This window comes from Sinocyclocheilus anshuiensis, unplaced genomic scaffold, assembly GCF_001515605.1.
Source record: "Sinocyclocheilus anshuiensis isolate Anshui unplaced genomic scaffold, SAMN03320099.WGS_v1.1 scaffold1039, whole genome shotgun sequence".
NCBI classification, from domain to species: Eukaryota; Metazoa; Chordata; class Actinopteri; order Cypriniformes; family Cyprinidae; genus Sinocyclocheilus; species Sinocyclocheilus anshuiensis.
The window spans coordinates 31,044-52,055 of NW_015547675.1; the positions used below are offsets into that span (position 1 = coordinate 31,044).

At 35.1% G+C, this 21,012-nt stretch overlaps 1 protein-coding gene across 1 annotated transcript in view; it reads right to left on the reverse strand.

The window, feature by feature from the left end:
* Positions 1-97: 97 nt before the first annotated feature.
* The window catches only part of polg2 (polymerase (DNA directed), gamma 2, accessory subunit), a 52,458-nt gene continuing 31,543 nt past the window's right edge, over positions 98-21,012 (reverse strand). The window contains exons 4-8 of the mRNA XM_016505472.1: positions 10,543-10,728; positions 8,821-8,961; positions 1,363-1,443; positions 387-487; positions 98-301 (exon numbers count right to left, since the gene is read on the reverse strand). Coding sequence (XP_016360958.1) covers positions 136-301; positions 387-487; positions 1,363-1,443; positions 8,821-8,961; positions 10,543-10,728 — 675 coding nt within the window. The 3' untranslated portion in view covers positions 98-135. The remainder of the gene's footprint in view (positions 302-386; positions 488-1,362; positions 1,444-8,820; positions 8,962-10,542; positions 10,729-21,012) is intronic.

Consider the following 21,012-nt stretch of genomic DNA (forward strand, 5'->3'; position numbering starts at 1 on the left):
TATATATATATATATATATATACTGTATATATACACACATGCATGCGCATACACACTTTTCTTTTTCGTAAATATATATATTTTTACAAATGGCATACACTAATAGCATATGACATGAGATTCAAATGATAAAAGTCAGAAATTCTCTGAGGCAGATAAGTATTTGAGCAAAAAGCATTTGATTTCTGAGATGTGCATAGTCTCTCTGATGGTGGTGTCTCTGTTACGGACCAGCAGAAGGCCACTTTTTAGTGTGCTCTCACTGACCATCACTGTGAAAAGGACACCCATCTCATCATACCTGCAGAATAAATAAAATTTCATAAAATATTTTGTCAAAAAGCTTTACTGAGTATTGTTTAGTAAGTGTGGACAGAGTCAGTTACTTTGTGTGTAAATTCTCCAGAGATAATGACATTGTGTCCAAGTATCCAGGCCATGTGGAAATTCCAGCTTCAAGAAACTCTTGGAACAAACCCTCACAAACCTTAAGAGAGAACATTTGTCTTAGGAGCAATCAATCTCAAGTGGTACACAAATTATAAAGTTGGTTGCATGATCATTTTTAATTTACCTTTTTTTTGTTTCTTTTTCTTTTTGAGTAAGTACCCTGTGCGTTGGTATTGCAAAAACCACCAAATTACAGATTTTTACTTAAATCCAAAAGTAATGATCAAGACTGCAAATATTTTAAATTTCATGGTCAATTTAAATGGAAAGGGTTCAAGTGTCAGTCCTACATTTTTTAGGGCTAAATTATGTTGTGACTGCAGAACATTTAACATTTGAGACTTCTCTTAATTTTTATGGCCATTTTTTTTTTTTTATGTATTTTATTTTTTTTACTGGAAAATGCTGTTCATTTTATTATTTGAGATGTAATTATATTTTACAGCAGGAAATCATTTTTACAGCAGAATGCTAGTATGGAGGACTTATTTGTATGAAAATTTCATTTTGTGTGAAAATCAGTCTGAACGGGGGAATTTAAACAAAAATAATAATAAAAAAAGGTGAGATTGTGGAAGATTGTGTATTGTGCATCAGAATAATTTAGATCACCCTTTCTCTTTCTATTTGCACTAATCTTTGTATGCTAATAATTAGATTCACTGTTTTACACTGCCACCTTGAACTTGAGAATGCAATACAGAAAAGTGTTTGGTTTGCTGTTATTTTATTTTAATTTCTTTTTTTTTTTGTAATAATGTAAAAGTCTTTACAGTCATTTTTGATAAATTATTGCATCCTTTCAAGTAAAATAATTTCTTAAAAACACAACAACTTACTGAACACTGACTCTGAACTTTTGTATGGTAATTATAACATTAATTATAATAAATTATGTTTGTCCCTTGGTACCCGTCTAAGCTCAGAACTGGAGCCTCGTCCCATATCCAAGGCTACTTTCACTGGAGTTAAAGTGGGATGCAGCTTCAAAACCTGAACAAACAAATAAAACAATGGTCAGCTTCCATCTCTGCCTATTTTTCATTAAAAATTACATCTTAATGATAATTTTTCCCACCAGTTATTAAAGTGCCCCTATTATGCCTTTTCAAATATTACCTTTCATGCAGTGTGTAATACTGTATAACTGTTTGTGAATGTAAAAGGTCTGCAAAGTTTTAAAGCTCAAAGTGCACAACAAAGTTATTGTCTCCTAAAAGAATAAATTGATTCTGAACTACAGAAACGAGTCCTCGGCAATTCTGTAACTTAACTACATAGAGCCGTAACAAGTTTGCATTATGTCAGCCTGTGGTTTTCATTGGCTGCCCGCAAAAAATGTCTACTTTGACCCACCCAAGGTGGTTTGTGTTGTCAACATTGTCAAGACGATGCTGTTTTCTGCGGTGCAAAAGCAAATTCGCCTTGTTCATGTCTAAAGGATGAGGATGTGAAAAGTGGTAAAAAAAAAAAAAAATTTTTTTAAACGATACCACAGCACCAACCTATTGTTGTGTACCCATCATTTTACTGACATCTGCTTCACACGGTTAACTTACGTTACTGTCTTCATGAAATAGATCAGCTTATCAGCTGTAGGCCCACTATTACCTAAAATTGTGTCAATTAATGCAGACTGTACGTTCTTACTACTTTTAGTAATGATAGAGGATGAAGCAAGATTTTGGTTTACAAACGGTAATGTTAAATCAGTCATTCACGTAATTGCTTGGCTAACATATGTACCTTTTTGTTTGGGTGTTTACTATTTAGCTGTGACATTCTGATCCAATTCCCACACATGCACCTGTAACAAATTAGCTCAAAAGGGAAATGTACATAAATAATTACAATTAATTATAATTACAATTACAATTATTTATATCAGCTGCCAGTAGTAACTGCAGCAGAATTAATATTAACATCACTAGCTGTTTGTCCGGTGAACATTCAATGTAATTTCATATCAACTAAGAAAGGATATTAAGAAAATAACTTTCTTACAGTACTAATGCATTAGAGCATAACAAGATCAAATTGTAAAATGGACAAGTTTTATTAACTAAACGCTAATACATAACTAGTCTAAACAAACAAACATACACTAACTCCCCTTTGTATGTATGCATGAAAGTGGATAAATGAAACCATTAGAGAAAACAGAGAATGCAGCTTTGGAAAATCAGTTAACCACCTGAGTGAAACCATCAGCGCCGTTTTATAATGGGGTCTACAGCTTATACTAAACCTGTTTCGTTTAGTTAAATGTACGATACTTGCATTGCCTTGGCCGTTGAACGAGCATCCGGATGCAGTCTCGGATGAAAGTCTTGATGGTTTGAAGGTTTGGTGGTGTTGGAATTGCGATCACATTCTTCCGGGTTTGAAGAGTGATGAACTACAAAGATGTTATTCTGAATCAGTGGTGGTTGGGAGAGTTTTCTCCTAGATGGAAAGTGAAGACATGGCTGTAGTTGAGGCCTGCCAGTTGTGGCTGCGACGGCCCAGCAGAAGACGGGAAGGTGACGACAGAGAGAGCCAAGAGACAAAAGCCAAAAGCTAGGCAGGTCACTGATGTGAGGCCTTTTAACTTCTATGGAGGTCACACCTCTGGAGGACCAAAGAGCCAATGGTGTCTCGAACATTTGGAGGGAAAGTTTACGACCCTTTGAGGTGAGGTCATATTAACTAAGGTTTCTATCATAAGCATGCATAAAACAGTATACAATACAAAAGACAATATACAGGAACAGTAACAATATACACAATGACCTGGGGATATGCATGATAGGAAGGTCATAGAAAGGTTTGTCTATGAATTAATAGGGAAGAGTTCATTTCTATGGGCAATTTGCTTTGCCCGCATTCCTTTGATCAATAAAACCAGTGTTATCAGATGATTTGTCTTTGGTTGCCATGGAACCAGAGGCCTGTTCTGCCTTTTTGAGGTGTTAGTTGCATTTCGGGGGAAGGATCCATAGACCAGGGTTTCTGCAGGATTTTTAAGCTCAAATTTAAGACTTTTTAAGACCTTTTTTTAAGACCTGCACAAATAAAATGAATACCGTATGAGCGGGGTAGAGCAATGTATATAGTAACCTATTTAAATGTAAAATGACTGTAAAAAGCATGATTTACAGTTAAGATACAAGTTTTCACAAAAACAATTTTTTTTATCAAATGATACACTTAACATTTCAGCCTTTAAACTATTTTTAATAAAATGGATGAGTCAAAAGTATTAATTGAAACAATTATCATCAATTAATTATTATATTAATTAAATAACAAAAACATTTTACGGTTTATATTGTTATAATGCATTATCTTCTTATCAATCCACCAGTTCACATTTACAGCTTGCGTGTTTGCAGGGTAAAAACATGGGTCGATTTTCACATAGGTCTGAACAAAAACAACTATACTCCAATACTCTGTTCCTGCAATACTTCAAAAGGCTGCAGTTTCAGGACCGCATTTCCACTAGGACGCGATTTTTTTTGTGACAGCGCCATCTAGCCAATTCTATTCCAACAAAGGAGACCTGATTCAAACATCAAACAAACAGATGCAAAGACTAGATCCATGGAAACTATTAATTTTTTAATCTTTCCATCTTATTTTTAATGTAAGAGCTGGCATGAACTTGAGTGTGTGAGGCGATGTCAGCAATCTCCATTTAGCCTATTTAGCTGTACAAAACAGTTCATTGTGCTGCTGGATGTTGTAAACTAGTATTTGTATTCAAATTATTTACAATTTATTAATGTACTAATAAACATACTAATTTGTACTACATACATTAAAAAAAAAAAAAAACTATAGGGTCACAGAAATGCTGTCCTGAAACTGCAGGAATACCCGGCTTATTCATTCTCTGCCAGCAGGAGGTGCTTTCGGAATGGCAGAAATATAACTGTTTCCCTGGTAACAGCAGTACACAAAGCAGGGCAGCACCCGACTTTGAAATGTGCAGCGCTCATATTCAATGAAATCATAGCCTTTTGAAGTTTAATCGTCACATTAAGCCATATCGCAATTCTGGTCTTTCCGTCCCCAAATTTAAGAACTCCTGAAATCATAATTAAGACTTTCTTGTACAATTTAAGACTTTTTATGGCCTTAAATTTTATACAACTAAATTTAAGACTTTTTAAGGACCCGCGGGAACTCTGTGTCTCATAGTTGGCTTGTTCGTTGAGTGAGGGGTGTTAAGGATTATTTGTTGAATATAACAAATAATTGTGTGTCTGATCATCTAGTTCTTCCAATGTTTCATAATCGGACTTGTGCTCAAATTGATAAGGTAAAATTGACACCATCGTTACCGTCATTATGGTGTTTACAATCTCTGAGGATTGAGGAAGCCTCCAGTGCTGAATTAAGATATTGTAATGGCCGTTTCGTTGCCAACAAGCACTGTAAGCGGTAGACCAATCACAACAGATTGCACCATCTGACCAATTAAGAGCAGCGTAGGTTTGCGGTAAGGAAGGGTTTAGAGAGACTGAAGATTTGAAAGAATCGTTTTGGACTGTTTGAGAAATGAGGTGATTTGTAATGTATATTATGAGAAAATGAAAGTGTTTTTTGACCTTGGATGCATGTAAACCTATTGCAGGAGACCTCCAAAACAAAGTTAGTAACCTTTAAAATGGCATAACAGGGGCACTTTAATACTAAAAATGGAAAGAAAAACATGAGCTTACCATCCTCTGATGAAGCTTTTGTTTGTTGTCGGTTTTCTTCAGCAATTGAAATGAGTTAAATAGGTAAGCCAGCATCCCTCTATCCACATTTGCACTGACAGAGATGACATGAGGAACTACAGACTTTCTTCCATCTCTGCACTGAAAGTTACATGATCATAGTGTTCTTCAACAGAGAGTTGTGAAATAATGATTTCAAGAAAAAAAAAAAAGTGTATCTTAAGTGTATTATTTTACACTTTGTGGCTGATATATATATAAATATAAAAATAAAATAATTATATATATATATATATATATATATAAAAACAGCAACACTACTATGGTTCTGTTAATAACTAACATTGACCAAAAAATGTGGTACAGCATCTAATAATCTTTGTTACTATTAGTTCATTGTTCATTGAACTAATATTGTTCATTGTTCATTTTAGCACAGGTCTTTAAATAATATTAACAGTTATAACATTTGATAGTAATAATGTATCAGTAATGTTGAAATTAACATTAAGATAATTAAAAAATTAAGAAATATTTTTATTGTTAGTTCATGTTAATTAATAGTAACAAATGGAACTTATTGTATTAAGTCTTTCAAACCAAAAAAAAAAAAAAAAAAAAAAAAAAAAAAAAAAAAAAAGAATTTGGAAAAAAATAAAACAGAATTTGGGAAAAAATAAAACATATTCCATAGGGCCCTATAAACTGTGCATGTACAGAAAATGTATTTAGCACTCTAAAACAGGACTGACAATCAAATTCTACTGCCAAGTGAACATGGTCAACGTGTCACCTATTCAAAAGCTGAAGTCGCTCTTTTAAAAGAATTGAATCCATCTTTTATCAATGTCATTAGAAGCACACCGATTTAGAGGGATTTAAAAAGGGATTCTTGGACTGAAAATGCTGGTACTATGGCAAACTTTCCCAGCCTCCTCAGCTAAACCCTCACTTCTATTAGTGTTCTCCTGCAGTGGGAGTGATGAGGGTTTGTTTTGAGCGAGAGCGGTATAGGAGGCCTTTGTCTCCTCAACTGTCACCACCCAGCTTCTCTCCAGAGGGGAGATGGTTAAAGGTGGGGGATTGAAAGTCAAAAATAGCCCGATCCCCAACGATATAACACCCACACATGAAAAAGTGAATAACTCACAGCCAATGACACTCCCTCACACCCCTGATGGCAAACAGAGATAGTAGTTTGGTTTGGAACAAGCATCCACAGTGCCCCTCGTTGTGGCCGTTATGTGGGTAATTCCACACTATTTTCTCTCATAACCTCTCAGGCTTATCTGTTATTAAGGTTGCATGGGTAATCTTGTAACTTCGACATAAGTTATACTTGCTAGACGGGCGATGTGATGCAACGTGTACCTATCAAGCTTTACAAGAGACATTTATGTCATTTTGGCCCAATCCTGGACTGTAATTTAAATCAAATTAGTGGTCTTGGATTTGCAGACAGATGAAATGTATTTTTGCACCGCCTCCCACAAAATGAGGACCTATAAAAAGGGAAAGGTAAAAATGGATCTGCTTGTGAAAATATTTGCACAGAGATTTCAAATGTCAGACTAAATAGACAAAAGGTTTTTGGGGTTCAAGGAAAGAACAAATCAACAAACCAGCAATTCCTCAATTTATTGGGGGTTATAGACACTTGGTAAATGCTTTTTATCTGCAATGATGGTGGGGCAAGACTCGGATTTCTTGAAGTCCAGGTCTTCAATTACCCCTACCTAGAACTGAGCTTGCAACTGTAGTAGCTCTACTATAGTAGCTGCTTTTGTAGCTCAACTGGCTAGAACTAGAAAATCATTTCCCATGAACATTTGGATGTGTCACTTTGGATTAAAGCATCCGCCAAATGCATTCATGCAAACAGACACAAAATGTACAGAATGTGTATAGCTGTAAATAAGTGGATAAATAATTTATGATTTATTTGATAAAAAAAAAACAGAACATTTAACAAATTATTTGTATATTTGAATAAATTTTAAAATGTAATTTACAGTATATCTATGATGGCAAAGCTGAATTTTCAGCAGTCATTTCTTCAGTCTTCAGTGTCACATGATCCTTCAGAAATCATTCTATATGGTATTTGTATTCAAATTATTTACAATTTATTAATGTACTAATAAACATACTAATTTGTACTACATACATTAAAAAAAAAAAAAAACTATAGGGTCACAGAAATGCTGTCCTGAAACTGCAGGAATACCCGGCTTATTCATTCTCTGCCAGCAGGAGGTGCTTTCGGAATGGCAGAAATATAACTGTTTCCCTGGTAACAGCAGTACACAAAGCAGGGCAGCACCCGACTTTGAAATGTGCAGCGCTCATATTCAATGAAATCATAGCCTTTTGAAGTTTAATCGTCACATTAAGCCATATCGCAATTCTGGTCTTTCCGTCCCCAAATTTAAGACCTCCTGAAATCATATTTTTTGGGACAGCGCCAACTAGCCAATTCTATTCCAACAGAGGAGACCTGATTCAAACATCAAACAAACTGATGCAAAGACTAGATCTATGGAAACTATTCATTTTTTATCTTTCCATCTTATTTTTAATGTAAGAGCTGGCATGAACTTGAGTGTGTGAGGCGATGTCAGCAATCTCCATTTAGCCTATTTAGCTGTACAAAACAGTTCATTGTGCTGCTGGATATTGTAAACTAGTATTTGTATTCAAATTATTTACAATTTATTAATGTACTAATAAACATACTAATTTGTACTACATACATTAAAAAAAAAAAAAAACTATAGGGTCACAGAAATGCTGTCCTGAAACTGCAGGAATACCCGGCTTATTCATTCTCTGCCAGCAGGAGGTGCTTTCGGAATGGCAGAAATATAACTGTTTCCCTGGTAACAGCAGTACACAAAGCAGGGCAGCACCCGACTTTGAAATGTGCAGCGCTCATATTCAATGAAATCATAGCCTTTTGAAGTTTAATCGTCACATTAAGCCATATCGCAATTCTGGTCTTTCCGTCCCCAAATTTAAGAACTCCTGAAATCATAATTAAGACTTTCTTGTACAATTTAAGACTTTTTATGGCCTTAAATTTTATACAACTAAATTTAAGACTTTTTAAGGACCCGCGGGAACTCTGTGTCTCATAGTTGGCTTGTTCGTTGAGTGAGGGGTGTTAAGGATTATTTGTTGAATATAACAAATAATTGTGTGTCTGATCATCTAGTTCTTCCAATGTTTCATAATCGGACTTGTGCTCAAATTGATAAGGTAAAATTGACACCATCGTTACCGTCATTATGGTGTTTACAATCTCTGAGGATTGAGGAAGCCTCCAGTGCTGAATTAAGATATTGTAATGGCCGTTTCGTTGCCAACAAGCACTGTAAGCGGTAGACCAATCACAACAGATTGCACCATCTGACCAATTAAGAGCAGCGTAGGTTTGCGGTAAGGAAGGGTTTAGAGAGACTGAAGATTTGAAAGAATCGTTTTGGACTGTTTGAGAAATGAGGTGATTTGTAATGTATATTATGAGAAAATGAAAGTGTTTTTTGACCTTGGATGCATGTAAACCTATTGCAGGAGACCTCCAAAACAAAGTTAGTAACCTTTAAAATGGCATAACAGGGGCACTTTAATACTAAAAATGGAAAGAAAAACATGAGCTTACCATCCTCTGATGAAGCTTTTGTTTGTTGTCGGTTTTCTTCAGCAATTGAAATGAGTTAAATAGGTAAGCCAGCATCCCTCTATCCACATTTGCACTGACAGAGATGACATGAGGAACTACAGACTTTCTTCCATCTCTGCACTGAAAGTTACATGATCATAGTGTTCTTCAACAGAGAGTTGTGAAATAATGATTTCAAGAAAAAAAAAAAAGTGTATCTTAAGTGTATTATTTTACACTTTGTGGCTGATATATATATAAATATAAAAATAAAATAATTATATATATATATATATATAGACACACACACACACACACACACACACACACTACTGGTCTAAGGTTTGGATATATACTATAATAACGCTTATATATATTGCCGTTTAAAAGTTTGGGATCAGTCAGACTTGTAATGTTTTTCTCTAATGCTCATCAAGGCTGCATTTATTTGATCAAACATACAGAAAAAAAAACAGTAATCTTGCAAAATGCTATTACAATATAAAATAATGCTTTCTATTTTAATATCCTTTCAAATATAATTTATTTCTGTGATGCAAAGCCGAATTTCCATCAGCCATTACTCCAGTATAAAGTGTCACATGATCCTTCAGAAATCATTCTATAATGCTGATTTATTATTAGAATTAGCAATGTTGGCAACAGTTGTGCTGCCAAATATTTTTTTGGAAACTGCGATACTTTTTTCAGAATTCTTTGATGAATAAAAAGTTAACAAGAACGGCATTTATACAAAATATAAATCTTTTCTAACAATATAAATCTTCGATATCACTTCTTAACAATTTAACACATACTTGCTGAATAAAAGTTTTAATTTATTTAAAAAAAAGAAAGAATAAAGATTTACTGACCCCAAACTTTTGAACTGTAGTGTATATTGTTAGAAAAGATTTCCATTTTAAATAAATGCTTTTCTTTTTAACTTTTTATTCATCAAAGAATCCTGACAAAAAGCATCACAGGTTCCAAAAAAATATTAAGCAGCACAACAGTTTCCAGCACTGATAATAAATCAGCATATTAAATTTTTTCCTGTATTTTTGATCAAATAAATGTAGCCTTGATGAGCATAAGAAACTCCTGTAAAAAAACATTAAAAATCGTTCTGATCCTAAACTTTTGACCGGTAGTGTATATATATATACTATTTAGCAGTCTTAAGACTCAATGCTACTACTGCTAATAAATATTAATAAATCTTTATTTTAAAAGGAATAATCACATCTGTTTTCTTTTTTATTTTAACAGTAAACCTCTGTTGTGCAGCACTTTGTTTGCCCAAAAATAAAAGGGTTTAATTTTCATTTGATTAGGATAAATTAAATTAATGTTTTATGCCTTCATCTGATTACCAGAAAAATTAAGAACATTTTATAGGGCCCTATTATTGTTTAAAAAAGGACCCATACAAAAAAAAATATAGGTTTAAAATACAGGCATGTGGCTTAATTTCTTTTTATTCATTCACCATTTGTAAACTGATGTTTACTGTTCATTTTTTATAAATATCAATAGCATTTGTATAAAAACTATATTCACTGAATGTAATAAAAAAATCGAGAATCGAATCGAATCGGGACATCTGAATCGATACCGAGCCCTAGTGTACATATATATAAAATCATCATTATTAGCAAAGTTAGTAAAATTAATTTGACAAACTAAATTACACCTTAAACAAATACTGTTTGCTCTGACCTGTAGTTTCGTATAAGTTCCTTGGTGAGTCTTCAGCAGTAGCGTGTCCCCCAGGCTCCACAGTGTCTCCAGGGTCTCTGAGCCCCAGGGAAACTTATAGAGGACTTTAACACCATGAGATGTCCCTTCTTTCAGTTCCTCATCCACCACATTGCACATATCGAAGTCAGAAGGACCTAAAGCAAACTGCAAGAAGGTGTTCAAGAAAGTCCATCCTTGCACTAAACACGTTCCTTAAAAATGTTTTATATGATTGAATAGTGGACGACCTATATGGTTATTAATCACCATTGATCTTAGGAAGTACAGTATCCAATTTATACATCAGCTGTTCTATAATCCTATTCTACATATATTTTCATATATAATATAACATATGAATAAAAAAGAAAGTAAGCCAGTCATCAACAGTGCAATCTGCAATCTGTTAAGTCTGTGCACTGAGAATCACATTTTCTCAAATAAAATTCTGGCAAAGGCGCAGTCACATACATAAAATGTCAGTGACATTTCATGGGCAAAAAAATTGCATTGTCTATCGTCAATAGAATAGCGATGTATAATAATGCACAGCTCACACAGAAGTCATTTTCAAAGCAAGCTGTTTTCTGTTGGTCAGTGAGGTCACCAACTTAAAAATTAGCAAAATCTGTGTGGGGAAAATAAAACATTTAACCTGTCTAAAAAAATAGAAAATAATAAATTTTCTCTATTTTGTCACTAATGAGCATGGACAAAAGAAAAAAAAAATATCTGAGGAAAACAATTATCTGAGGAGATCAGATATAATATAGCCAAGTGTAGAAAATTTCAAGGCTATAAGTGCATCTCCAGAGAACTTAATGTTCCCGTTTCCACTATACGTAATGTTATTAAGAAGTTTCATGCCTGTGGCACTGTAGCCAAGCTCACTGGATGTGACCACAGGAGAAAACTTGAGAGGATTGCAGTGATTGTCTTTATAGATGTTATAGTCTACAATAAATTTAATAACGTGATAAATTTAATAACTTGTGAACCCAACTGTTACAGACCATCTGTTTCAAGATGTAACAAAGTATGCTACAAAATATAACCATCATTAGAACTTTAGAAAAAACATTAAGGAAAAACACAGGATCCAAGCAAATAACTGCCTACTAAAATCTATGTAGTTTTTTCTTCTTCTTCTAGATTTTGATACTAGGGTTACTGATTAATGATATCCATGAATGAAATCCAAACTGGTGCTGACTGTTATTTTTAAATTGTTGTCCGTTAATTTTTTATTTGCTTTTACCATTAAACAGGTTCTCCTAACTCAGCGACAAAGTCACTGAAAAACCTGTGGAAAGTGCCCTAGTCATCGGCGATTCTATAGTACAAAATGTGAAAAAAGACACCCAAACCCCTTTAAGGGTAATAAAATAATTGATGTTCAACAAATAAAAAAACAGACATATTACAGATAAACAAATAAAGCTTGGCTTGATGAATATTAGATTACTTTCTACAAAAGTACTGTTTGTAAATTATATGATCACAGATCATAATCTACATGTGCTCCATTTGACAGAAACCTAGCTAAAACTAGATGATTTCAGTATGATTTTATTTTCAGTATCTCTCAGATGTGTGGTTTCAAGTATAAATCTTTTGAAGTGATGGTGCTACATATAACATTATTTAGTGTAACATGATAAATCTCTTTTGACATTTGTACTGGCTACTATATACAGGCCACCAGGTGGAATTTGCTATTTTCTATAGCTGCAGATAAAATCTTGATTGTTGGTGATTTCAATATCCATGTATTGGGATTAGATTTTATAAACATTCTAAACTCTATTGGAGTTATACAACACGTAGCAGGACCCACTCATCATCGCAATCATTCTTGATATTTCCATATAGAATCGAAATTGATGGCACTGAAATACTGCAACAGAACGATGACATCTCAAATCATCTAGTCGTGTGTATACTTCATTTAGCCAAGGTTACAATATCAAATCCTTGTTACAAATATGGTAGAACTATCACCTCTACCACAAAAGATTGCTTTGTAAATCAACTTCCTGACTTGTCTCAACTCCTCAGAATTTCCGATTGCTCACAAAAATGTGTTTTATGATGATAAAATGATGTTGTAACAGAAACTATGGACTCTCGCTTTTCTAGCACCTTAGACAATCAACAATAGTGCTGTGGTACAATGAGCAGACGCTCGCGCCAGAGATGGGCTCAAATACATGGAAATGTATTTAAAATAAAAATACCACAGTTAAAGGGTTAGTTCACCCAAAAATGAAAATTCTGTGATTAATTACTTACCCTCATGTCGTTTCAAACCCATAAGACCTTCGTTCATCTTCGGAACACAAATTAAGATATTTTTGATGGAATCTGAGAGCTGTCTGACCCTGCATAGACAGCAACGCAACTGAAATGTTCCCAAGTCCAGAAACGTAGCAAGGAGATCTGTAAAATAATCCATGTGACATCAGTGGTTCATCCGCAATTATACGAAGCTAATCAAATCAAATCACAACGTAGGAAACAGATCCGGCGTGATGCAGCTGACACAGAACAGCATATGTTGTTTACGTCCAGCGGATATTCTCCAAAATGGCACCAGGGTGATACGGAGACGACGAATTGTTGAATAAAGACATTTTTTTTTTCTTTTGCGCACAAAAAGTATTCTCGTAGCTTCGTATAATTGCAGATGAACCACTGATGTCACATGGATTATTTTACAGATCTCCTTGCTACGTTTCTGGACTTGGGAACATTTCAGTTGCGTTGCTGTCTATGCAGGGTCAGACAGCTCTCAGATTCCATCAGAAATATCTAAATTTGTGTTCCGAAGATGAACGAAGGCCTTACGGGTTTGAAACGGCATGAGGGTGAGTAATTAATGACAGAATTTTCATTTTTGGGTGAACTAACCCTGTAAAACAGATACAAATAGAATACAAAGTCAGATAAAAAAATAAACAGAAAAGAGTAATGAAAGAGTAACTGCATCAATCCTCTGGATATATATAGAGAGAGAACTTATTGAAAGATTTTGTTTCAGCAGGGCTGAATTGTTGGAATTTATTGACAAATTACCACCGCATTTGCAACATGTAATAAATAGGAACAGATCGCTGTGTGACTATTTCACTTTTTTTTTTTTTCCCGGCTCAACAGTCATTTTTAATCTGTTCGCTGAAGCCAGTAAATTTATGTTTGTAACCATAACAATGTGAACTATCAATTTAGAATGTGTCTGTGAGGATACTGTCTGTGGCTGCACGTAATTTATAGGTCAGGGCTGCCCAATCCTGTTCTTGGAGAACTACATTCCTGCAAAGTTCAGCTCCAACCCTGATCAAACAGAACTGAACCAGGTAATCAAGATCTTCAGAAGCACTTGGTAATTACAGGCAGGTATGTTTGATCAGGGTTAAAACTGAACTCTGCAAGATTTCCAGGAATAGGATTGGGCACCCTTGTTTTAGATTGTGCAACAGGTGCAAATATTTATCATGACGTAAAAAGCTAAGCCCAGCGTAGGGTTTATACCCAACCCTTTTATGTCCAGCTGGTGCAACTGGACTCTGGAGTGCAATCAACTCCAAACTTTGGAATTGACTCTTGATTCCAAATGTCTCAGAATTACAGAATCCATTATTTTTTTAATCCAGCTCCACCTCCTACTTCATATTTCCTTGCAGGAACGCAGAAAATTCGCTCCCCAATGTTAGGAGGAGTCATTTTCTCTGACATCTGAAGCTTGTGTACATGATAGAGTCAAGGTTGGGGGACCTACAGTAGTTGATACAGGAAACCAGCAGCCTAATAAAGAGGTTGACTGGCACAAAGTATTTTATGTATTTTGAAAATACAAAAACTGGCGCTTTGAAAATACAAAATGAACTGCTTTCATTTTGGTCATCTCTCTTCCTACTTTACACCCTGTGCTAAAAATCTTGGTGTTCTTTTTGATTGCAACCTGGGTTTTGAGAAACAAATTAATGCAGTGGTCAAATCAAGTTTCTTCCACTTACGGCGTTTATCAAAAATCAAATCTTTACTCTCTGTAAATCAGTTTGAACAGATTATTCACTTGTTTGTTCCATCTCGTTTAGATTACTGTAATTCACTATACTATGGTATAAGTCAGTACTCTATAATGCTTTTACAGATGCAGCTTGCTGCTGCAAGGTTGCTGACAGGCAGATGGAGGTTCGGTCATATCTCGCTCATTCTTATTTCACTAAACTGGTTACCAGTCAAATTTAGAATTTGACTGGTAACCAGTTTAGTTCATTTTAATTTTTAAAAAAATTTTAACCTTTGTTTTTAAATCTCTGCATAATCAAGCCCCATCATATCTCTCTGAGGCAATCTCTACTTATAAACCAAATAGGTCCCTAAGATCCAGTAATCTTGGTCTCCTCTCTGTTCCTAGATCGAGGTTCCATTGCAGAGATGCATATCTCTCTGAGGCAATCTCTACTTATAAACCAAATAGGTCCCTAAGATCCAGTAATCTTGGTCTCCTCTCTGTTCCTAGTTCAAGGTTCCATTGCAGAGGTGATCGAGCCTTCGCTGTTGCTGGTCATAGTCTACGGAACAAATTAACTGCTTCTATTAGAGCTGCGCCCTCTTTGCCTTTGTATTTAAATTTCTGCTTAAAAAAATATCTTTTGTCAATAGCTTTTATCTAGCCATGTCAATTGTATTGTTATATTGTGTTTTGATGTTCTGTGGTTTTATTTTAGCTGTATTGTACAGCATTTTGGATAAACCGGTAGTTGTGTGAGAGTTTTATAAATAAATAAAGAAGAAAAACACCACACATAAATGTATTTAAATACAAATTACATTAATTTTTTCTTCAAAGGCTTTAAAATACAAAATACATATTTTAAATACTTAAATCTGAAATACTGCTCAACCCTGACTCGCACCTTCAAAAGAGCAGCCCGAAAAATGGAGCTCAGTTGGAAGAAAACAAAACTAGAGGAGTTTTGCATTGTGTGGAAGGATAGTATTTTCTATCTACTGAAAGGCTTAAAAGAAGTAGTCCTCTTCCAGAATAAAACATTTCCTAATTTATCCCCATGTCATCCAAGATGTTCATCAGTCGAAAAGAAATTATGTTTTTTGAGGAAAACATTCTAGGATTTTTCTCCATATAATGGACTTCAACGGTCCCCAATGGACTGAAGGTTAAAATTGCAGTTACAATGCAGCTTCAAAGGGCTCTACACGATCCCAGCCGAGGAACAAAGGTCTTATCTAGCGAAATGATCTGTCATTTTCTAAAAAAAAAATTAAAATGTATATACTTTTTAACCTCAAATGCTCGTCTTGCTCTAGCTCTGCTTGCGCATGCGCATCTTCACGTATTACATAGTTACGTTGGAAAGGTCACGCATGGTTAGCTCTTCGTCTGTGTACTCCGGTTCAAAAAAGTAGGGTAGGGCGAAAAACTCCATCTCATATTTTCCTCCAACTTCAAAATCTTCCGACATCGTTGTTTTACCTTTTTTACAGAGACCGTTTGACTTTCTTTGCACGTTCGCTTTGTAAACATGGGTCGGAACTTCCGACTACATCATGTGTGCGTGACTACGTAATGCGTGAGGTTGAGCTACAGCCAGACGAGCATGTATGGTTAAAAAGTATATGAATTGAATTTTTTTTTTTAGAAAATGGCCAATCGTTTCATTAGATAAGACCCTTATTTCTCGGCTGGGATCGTATAGAGCCCTTTGAAGCTGCACTGAAACGGCATTTTTACCCTTCAATCCGTTGGGGATCATTGAAGTCCATTATATGGAGAAAAATCCTGGGCCCTCATTTATCAACAGTGCGTAGAAAAGGTTCTATATTTTGTCCAACGAATGAAATTTAGAATGTGCCTAAGTACAAGAAAATCCGTATTTATCAAACGTGCGCACGCAGTTCTTACGCACATGAGTAAGCAATCATTGTTGATAAATCCCACACGTGCGTAAGTACCATGCTCGTTCACGTTCGCGGTCATTTGCATTCGGAAACGCCTCCAATGAACCATATATGGTGACAACACCTCCCTTTATAAATCACGTGAATGTATGTGTCCTCACCGAAATCATGGCTGAAGAAAGCGGTACCGACTCAGAAGCCGTTCTGTTCTCTCACTCTCAGTGCGGCCTTTGAAAACGCGCTCTCTGCAGAGCGCATTGTTTGCCAAGTTTTTAAATAACGCAAGATAAGCCATTGCACAGTCTGAGACAAACATTTGTCACAGCTGTCTTTTATAGGGTTTGACACCAGTTACACAAGTTGTCTGTTTAAAACTAGACAAATTATAAATTGAATGTTTTATAATTAAAGGAAACACAGGACATATGTGGATTGCTTAATGCATACTGTGACACACTTAAATGCTTTTTATGTGTAGCGTCGCTATTCTACCACTAGATTCTCTGCGTAATCATGCTCAGAGGTGTGCTTATATTTACACACATTTCTACGTATAAGTACAAGTTGGTAGATCCCACACTTTGCGTGAAACTGTTCTTATGCACTCATTACGCACACTATGTGCGTATGCACTGTTGATAAATGAGGGCCCTGGAATGTTTTCCTCAAAAAACTTAATTTCTTTGCGACTGAAGAAAGACATGAACATCTCGGATGACATGGGGGTGAGTAAATTATCGGTAAATTTGTATTCTGGAAGTGAACTACTCCTTTAAAAACTGCTAGATCTGCTTACTTTTTGACTGTTTTAGAAAAAAACAAACACAACCCTAGATATTTATTTGATACAGTGGCTAAATTAACGAAAAATAAAGCATCAACAAGGGCAGACTTCACCCAACAGCAAAGCAGTAATGATTTCATTAATTTCTTTACTTAAAAGACTGATACTATTCAGAGAGAACATTCTAACCATACAGCTGTCTACTACAGTATTGCATTAGACATTGCACTATAGACTCCCTGAGGAACAATTCCATTCTTTACTATAGGAGAGAAAGAATTGTACACATTTGTTAAATCATCTAAATCAACAAGTTAGACCCTATGCTGACTAAGCGACTGAAAGAGGTGCTTCCAGAAGTCTCAGATCCTCATCTTAATATTAATTCATCATTGTCATTAGGATATGTCCTAAAAAAAAAAAACTTTTAAGCTGGCTGTTATTAAGCTTAACTTGATCCTAGAGAATTGGTTAATAGGGATGCATGATATTATCGGAATCGGACAATAAAGGCTTGAAATGTAAATTAAATAAATGTTAAATGAAATGAAAATTAGCCTGTGTTTTACTCAGCCTTGAAGCATCCTAGGTGTATGTGACTTTTTTTTGTATGTGACAACTCTTTTCTCACTTCCACTGACTGTGGTACACGGAAGACATGCAGACAGATGACGTAGGACGTAGGAATCGTGCACACGCCTCTGAGAAATGCAGGAGCAAAGGAAGCAAAGTTTCCTTACTTTAGCAAAGGAAAACCAGTCTCCTCTTGGCTTATATTGAAATCCTCCGACATTTTTCTTTACAAATCCTCGTTTTGTGCTTCTAATTCGTGGCAGGCGTTTTGTTTTGTTCTCTCTCTGCACTCGTCACTAATCACGCAACGCCAACGTCCTATGTCATCCGCCTGGACGGCTTCCGCTTACAACAGTCAGCAGAAGTGAGAAAAAAGTGTTTATTACGTTTGAAATATGTATATTTATCTTACAAAAATGCATGGATTCGCTACATGAGGCCTTTATTCACCCCCGGAGCCGTGTGAGGGACGTTTTATTATGGATGCGCACACTTTATTTCACGTCTTCTGAACTGTTGACAACAAACACCCGCTTAACCCCATTGAAAGGCTTGGAGGGGCCAGGACAATTTTTAATATTGGCAGGCGTTTTGTTTTGTTCTCTCTCTGCACTCGTTACTAATCACGCAACGCCAACGTCCTATGTCATCCGCCTGGACGGCTTCCGCTTACAACAGTCAGTAGAAGTGAGAAAAAAGTGTTTATTACGTTTGAAATATGTATATTTATCTTACAAAAATGCATGGATTCGCTACATGAGGCCTTTATTCACCCCCGGAGCCGTGTGAGGGACGTTTTATTATGGATGCGCACACTTTATTTCACGTCTTCTGAACTGTTGACAACAAACAGTTCAATACAATGGGGATACAATGGTTTATCCCCATTGTAAGGCTTGGAATAACCAGGACAATTTTTAATAGTCACATACACCTAGGCTGCTTCAAGGGTGAGTAAAACACGGGCTAATTTTCATTTTTGGGTGAATTAATCCTTTAATATGTACAGATTTATTCATTAATATGTAATATTTTTTTTCACATTTATAATGAAATCTTACATACAAGGATCTCTAAAAAGATTTTTAGAATTTTTACAGCTCTTTTGCTTTAGACCATCTATTAATGTTAAATTCACAAATATAATGTTATGGTTTCAACTGCATCTGTCTGGGGGAAAAAAAACCAGCAGAGATTGAGTTTATTATTATTTTCAAAGCTTTCAATGTACTCTCACTAAAAAAAGTACTTTAATAATGTTTATTAGTTCTCACAAATAAGTTTTTGCTCATAACTACCCAAAATAAAAATAATTTTTTCTATAATTTCTGCACAGGAGAAACGCTATGGATTTTTTCTAATTTTTACTTCCCCTGCCAACATTTTCACTGGCCCTGCCACAAAAAAAAAAAAAGTTGCTGTTATCGTTTTTTATCTTATCTTGTATTCTAATAAATAAGCTTATATGACACCAATATTTTAGATACCAATTAGATTTTACAATTCTCTATTTCAATTTCGATACCACAGCAAAAATCACTAGCCAAAAATAAACATAAATATAAAGTTTAGACATTATTAAAGACAAATGACAGCCACTAAATAAAAACAAATGAACAAATTACAAGTAAAAGCACAATTAAATATAGGCCTATAGCACAAAGATGAATGAAATGATGCGTTATGTTTGTAGTATGTTCACGTACAGAAATTGAAAAAAATCACATATAAAATAAAATTTGCATATTCTTCACTCTGTATTGCACCTTGATTTTTCATAACCATTTGAAATTAGAAGCAGCCACTGCATTTTAATCATGAATTGGGAAAAAAAAACAATACATGTGCAAACGTTTAATTTTTATTAGACTGTATAATTTCAAAATCTGAAGCAAAAACAGAGTGGTCTAACTTTAGCTTTGTGAAATTATGCTATATAAAACATGACACAGAAACAGAAGACGGGCTGAATGAGATGCAGATTCACTCTCTGACAGCAGGCGGTGCTTATGGAACAGTGATACGGCGTTTTCTTGGTTACCGCTATAAACACAGCAGCGCTAATTTAAATGCATTATACAGAGACAAAGTCAACACCATTTCTAAAAACAGCCAGTTCCCCTCAGAAACACATCATATAAAATTCAATGTTTGGATTTTCTTCCTATATTTCGCGCATCGTGAACAGTGATCCGGCTCTGCCTGCTACAGTATTTTCTCCTCTTTGTATCCGTCTTCGTAGTCTCTCTGGCCTCTGTTAATGGCCGTTTACAGACTAATTATCTGTTTATTATACTGACTATTATACTGGTATCGGTATCGGGCCCGATACTGAGCTCCTGTACTCGTTAAAATGCGCCGATACCACACAGCATGTGATAAGTGCCATATTCAGACAAAGAAAAACTGACAACAGAACAACAGACAGCGGAATGGAGTTAAGGATGTCTACTACGAAGTACAGGTGCATCTCAATAAATTAGAATGTCATGGAAAAATTAATTTATTTCAGTAATTCAACTCAAATTGTGAAACTCGTGTATTCATTTTACGTCATCAGAATAATGGCGCCCCCCATAGTCCAAATTATGTATAAAACGATGTGATTTTTAAAATAACATATGGGTTATTTTAACATACCCTTTAATGGGTCTTCTATTACATATTTCAGGAAGAGACATCATTTACGTTATATTAAGCCATACAAGTCTTAATACCCAGGGATCCCTTTAACAAAGTGCTCATTTACACAATTGATTAAATATATTGTAAATCTAATATTTTATTTTCCAAGTTTGATTTCTTCCCTCCTACCCGAACTTCATCAAAAGTTTTTATTTTTTAAATGAGCTCTGTTGGCGCGATTTCGGTTTACAATTCTAGGCCCGAAATGACGAATCCGGAAATGGGCGGGACTTTGATGGCCCAGATGTTTCGGGAATAAATATTATTTAAATATATATGTATATATACTCTATGCCGTTTGTTTTTATAATATTTAATTACTATTAAATTATAGTAAAGTTTATTTGTATCAATATTTATTAGTTTTTCTGTCCCGACTGCACCACCGATGGCATTGTCACAAGGTACATTTCTTTGCGGCCCAGTGGATCTTCCGTAACGGCAGAAAAAACATTTTGACCTACCGTATGGTGTGATCGAAC